General features: G+C 35.6%; 1 protein-coding gene across 1 annotated transcript in view; it reads left to right on the top strand.

The window, feature by feature from the left end:
* The window catches only part of LOC107631358 (ATP-dependent 6-phosphofructokinase 5, chloroplastic), a gene marked incomplete at its 5' end in the record, with an annotated part of 4877 nt that extends 4028 nt beyond the window's left edge, over window positions 1-849 (top strand). The window contains 1 exon segment of the mRNA XM_016334787.2: window positions 119-849. Within this exon segment, the coding sequence (XP_016190273.1) occupies window positions 119-286 (168 nt within the window).

Below are 5444 nucleotides of genomic sequence, written 5' to 3'. Positions count from 1 at the left end.
TTAGAATGACAGCCAAATTACTTGAACTTATGACCTCCTGCAAATTATGTAAGAGCTCATTTAGACATCCTTTTCGTTAATATCTATGTTATATTGATTCATAGTATTTGCATTTCAGGTTCATGGTGCTTTCGCAGGATATAGCGGCATTACAGTAGGCTTATGTAACACACACTATGCTTACTTTCCTATCCCAGAAGTTATATCTCATCCCAGGTTGGTTGATCCCAACAGTCGAATGTGGCATCGTTGCTTAACTTCAACATGCCAACCCGACTTCATTTGATTACTTAATGTTGAGTAAACCCGAGGCTTGTAAATTCAAGCTTCCCAAGATTATATCATAGCTAGGAAAACAATTTCAAGCGAGCAGACATTTTCGAAAATAATAGGAAGGGCGGCATTTCCCTCTTTTTTGTATAGCATGGCAACTGAATAATACCTTTGCCACCAAATTGAACTCCAGGTAAAATTTGATTAGAGGAACCACCAAGCACTCTGCATGATTTTTTATTTATTTGTAAGATCTGTTTACCTGATATCAAGGGCCAAATTTAATGAGCTGTTGTATGTTTGAAATCTAGATCTGCAGTATTTTGGATAAATAATAAATTTTATGGCTGATGTTGCTTGTAAAGCATATTACGTACCCCAGGTTAATGGGAAATTGGTTGGATTGTGTTCATATTCTTTCTTATTTTCGGCACATTATAGAGAGAAAAAGATTTCTCCATAGAAATGGGAGAGTAGATTGATGTACAGAGGAGAGGGAAAAAAAAGAGGGGGGTAAAATACATGAAATGTATCTCTTTGATTATTGACCCTAATGGAAATAGGTGTGTTTGGTTTCATGGTTTGTATTTTATTTATTTTTAATATTTTTGTTTTTGTGTCGTTTGCGTTTTTATTTTTTTTTGTCATTCACAAAATTCTGGAAAAAAAAAATTAAAACATAAACTAAATGCATTCTTAGTATTTTGAATGTTATCACAAAAAAAATTACCTAGTGTTGGTCATCATAACTTGAGGGATGAAAATATTTATTACTTCAACTAAACTTTTTTTTTTTTTGAAAAAAAAGCTCAACACTCAAGTGGAGCAAGTACAGATATGCAAAGGACATAAAATTACAACAACTCCTATGTCATCTCCGGCATAGCCATCGACATCGTGAGTTATTTATCACACCACTCTGTAGCAAATGTAAACGCTTAATCCACACAATCTGCAACTCCTGTTGTCTTGTTCTGAAATATAACTTTATTCCGTCTTAGCCAAATAATCCATATTACTGAGAAAAATTTCACTATCCAACTCTTGCGCTGCGACCTTTTTACTGGCATATATCTCCAACTCTCGAAATGATCTTTTAAATTACCAAGAGCAGTCCATTTCTGTCCAAATGATGAGACCCATGCACACCACACCTGCCAGGAGAATTTGCAAGTAACAAATAAGTGTTGGGTATTTTCAACCTCCTTCTTGCACAACACACACAAGTTATCATTCTGTTATAGAATTCTCAGTCTACTTAGTTGATCCTTTGTGTTGACCCTCCCTACCAATACAAACCACGCAAACAACTCGATCCGAGGTGGAACTAACCCTTTCCAAATTTCCTTTGTGAATCCATATCTCAGTATCTCCTCATCCAAGGTCTCCTCCTGCAAAACTTGCACAAATGAGTTAGTAGAATAAACTCCTTCTTTATCAAACCTCCACACCACTCTGTCTTGTACATCTGCTATTAATGTAACAAAGTGCAAGACTTGGAGCAGCTGGTCCAATATCTCGGTCTCCCATTGGCGTAATTCTCTTTTCCATTGGAAGTGTCACACCCACTGTATCCCATCCCAAAACCCACAATCCCCGATTACTGATCCTTGTTGGTTTGAAATCAAGAAGAGTCTCGGAAAGGAGTCTTTCAGCTTTCCCACTTGGAGTCATGTATCTTCCCAGAATCTGGTATATCTACCATTTCCTACTTCCATAGCGAGGCCATCAATCATCTTCTGCCTGACATGTTACTCCTTTATTTGTACTTGACATATGTCTCTCCACGGTCCCCCTCGCTTTGGTAGCGCCTGAGTAGACAACAAATGATTCAGATTCAAATTAATGCAGGAGCTTCCTTTGAGAATCGCCACCACCATTTAAACAGTAAGGCCGTGTTACGGACTACCGCATCACCCACTCCCAACCCTCCTAGCTTCTTTGGAGCCTGGACCATCTCCCACTTCACAAGAGCCATACCCGATCTTCCATCATCCTTTTCCCAGAAGAATCTCCTCTGCAAAGAAATGATTCTACGTGCAACCGTATTTGGCATCTTATACAAGTTCAGGTAATAAATAGGTAGATTGTTGATCACCGACTTGAAGAGCACTAGCTTTCTAGCCTTACTAAGCACATTTGCTTTCCACAAGCTCAGTTTCTCCTCCACCTTATCTAGAACCGGCTTCCAAGTTTTCACCAACCGTGGATTTGCTCCCAGATTAATTCTAAGATACCTCACCGGTAAGGCTGCCTCCTTGCACCCTAGTAATTGACACATCCGGCTAACCCACTCCTGGCTACAATTCACTGGTATCAAGCTGGACTTTTCAAAATTAATGCTCAATCCAGACATAATTTCAAAGCACCTCAGTAATCTCTGATAGTTTCGTACTGTATTCTCTTCCGGCAGGCAGAATAATATAGTGTCATCAGCAAATTGTAGGTGTGACAACTCTATATTATCCTTCCCGACTAAGAGTGGAGATATTCGACTGTTCCTAACTGCCTCTCCAATCATCCTGTTAAGCACATCGACCACAAGGACAAACAAAAAAGGTGATAATGGGTCGCCTTGCTGTAGGCCCCTCTCCATCTTGAAAGGTTTGGACGGTGACCCATTAACCAGAATGGATATAGATGCCGAGCTAACACACTTCTTAATCCAAGCCCTCCATGTTCTACCGAATCCCATCTTCTCTAATACAGTATCAACAAAACACCATTTAACTCTATCGTAAGCTTTATGGAAGTCCAGTTTGATAATTGCTGATGCCTTCTTTTTCTGTTTTAACCATTACACTGTTTCACATGCAATTAAGGCTTCGTCATGTATCTTCCTCCCCTTCACAAAGGCAGTCTGTGACTCCCCAACCAAACCTGGCATCACACGCCTCATTCTTCGAGTCAACAATTTAGAGATCATTTTATATACACATCCAACCATGCTGATAGGTTTGAGATCTTTAATCTCCTTTGCCCCAATGAATTTCGGCGCCAACACTACCCATGTGACATTAGATTCTGCTGGTAATCTTGCCGTCTCAAAAAAACTTATCACAGCTGCAGTGAATTCCGTTCCTAACTCGTTCCAACACTTTTTTATAAAATTCATGTTGTACCCATCACTCCCCGGAGTTTTAGAAGATTCACAATCCTACACTGCCTCTTTCACCTCCTCCACTGATGATAACACTTCTAAACCTTCGGCTTCCTCTCTCTCCAACCGATTGACTAATCCATCCCGAAAACTCACACTTGGAGACACTTCCTAGTAGTACAGACGTTTATAAAAATTTCGAATAGCAATTTTAATCTTGCTTGATTCCTTACTTTAACTAAACTCTCGTTAAAGGAATGAAAATAGAGAAATATTAAGTAAATAAGTTATTTTTATAATTAAGTTTAATTAAATTTTTTTATGCATCACTTTTTTCAAATTTTTGTTAACTAATTTTTTTTGTTATTAATTCTTAAATTATTGAACCAATTTAATTGAACTTAGTTATAAAAATAACTTAATTATGTAGGGGATGAAAATATTTACAACTTTAACTAATCTCTCGGGTGTTGAACACATTTTTTTAAAAAATCTTGCATTAAAAAAAAAGGGCTAATATGTCTTGTGGCTTGAAGGAGAGAATCAAACCAGGTCAGCCCTAATTTCATGTATCGAAACCTTTCTTTGGTTTCTCTGTCGTGTGACTGCGCCAACAAAAAGCTAAACTATTACTCTTCTTTTGAACATATTCGGAGCGTGAGAGCTCTCAAACTCTTCAAAATTAATCAGTTAACCAGGAATCATGTATCTCTGTTTCCGTTATGCAGTTAGTGCCTCAGGATTTCATAGAAAGAAAAAAACAAGACATTCATTAATAACATGTTTGTCGGGTCTCTTGTTGGTTTATTAAGCTGCACTGCACCTCCATCGTACACTGCACAACAAAACCAATTGTTTTATTCTTTTAATTAGGGGTGTTCGCGGTGCGGTTTGGATCGATTTTGAGTAAAAAACTTATCCGATCCGAACAATATGTTACTTGCGGTGCGATTTGGATTGGATGATTTAAAAAAAAAAATCGATCCGATCCAATTTCGAGCGGTTTGGATTGGATTGAATTTGCGATTTTGTAAATTAAAAAAATTAAATATATATATCAATTCTCAACATCAAATTTTAAATAACTAACAAAGACATAGCAAGTCTTAACAATATCTTAAAAAACCAATGATAACATAACAATAGAAATTAAATTATAAGTTAGTTAAAATAAATAAATAAATCACATTTTGAACATAAAATATTTATTAAATAATAATAATACTTAAAAAATATAAAAATGTATAGCAAATTGTATATGTTATAAGTATAATTATAAATATAATAATGAAATAATATTATTATAACACATTGTGTGGTTTGGATTGAATTGGATCGGTTGTGAAAAGTAGATCCAAAATCTGATTCGATCCAGCGGTTTGCAAAAAATAAAATCCAATCAAATCCGAATTAGTGCGGTTTTAATCAATTTTCAGTTTGAATTGGATTGGATGAACGGTTTAATTTAGATCGGTTTGAATTTGAATATCCTAATCTGTGAGTTCTTTAAAAAATTATTGTTACTTTTATTTTTAATAAGGAAAACGGTACACAATTAGAAATTTTGCTCAATAAAATATCTAACTGATATAGCAATTTATGAGTGGTTATAAATTATGATATTGCTACTAAAATATCTGTTTTTTGTTTTTAAATTTCCCTTGTCATTATATATGTTTCGTAAAGAGCTTTAATTAGAAGATATAACACTGCCCCTCTTTAATTATTTGTTTAATCTACTCAAAAAAATTGTTTAATTTTAACGTTGGGAATATATTTATTTAAAAAATCTTCGGTTTGGTGACCATCACTTTCAATAAATAATGTGTTCCCTTTCAAATGAGTCATCAACGTGTGTGAGACTGAAATTATTGAAAGGTCAACCTTCCAAAGCTACGTTGTTTCCTTGGCCTCTGCCATGAAAACTGTCGACAAAAAAAAGAAGGATAAATCAAATTAAGTTTGAAAAAAAGAAGAAGAAGAAAAAAATTTCCTCGTGCCGTGTTTGCCATGTTTTCATTCCACCAATGAAGCTTCCATTCCAACATTGAATTTTTTGTCTCTTCTTTTT

Source organism: Arachis ipaensis, chromosome B03, assembly GCF_000816755.2.
Source record: "Arachis ipaensis cultivar K30076 chromosome B03, Araip1.1, whole genome shotgun sequence".
Classification (NCBI taxonomy): Eukaryota; Viridiplantae; Streptophyta; class Magnoliopsida; order Fabales; family Fabaceae; genus Arachis; species Arachis ipaensis.
This window is presented reverse-complemented; position numbering and strand designations above follow the sequence as displayed.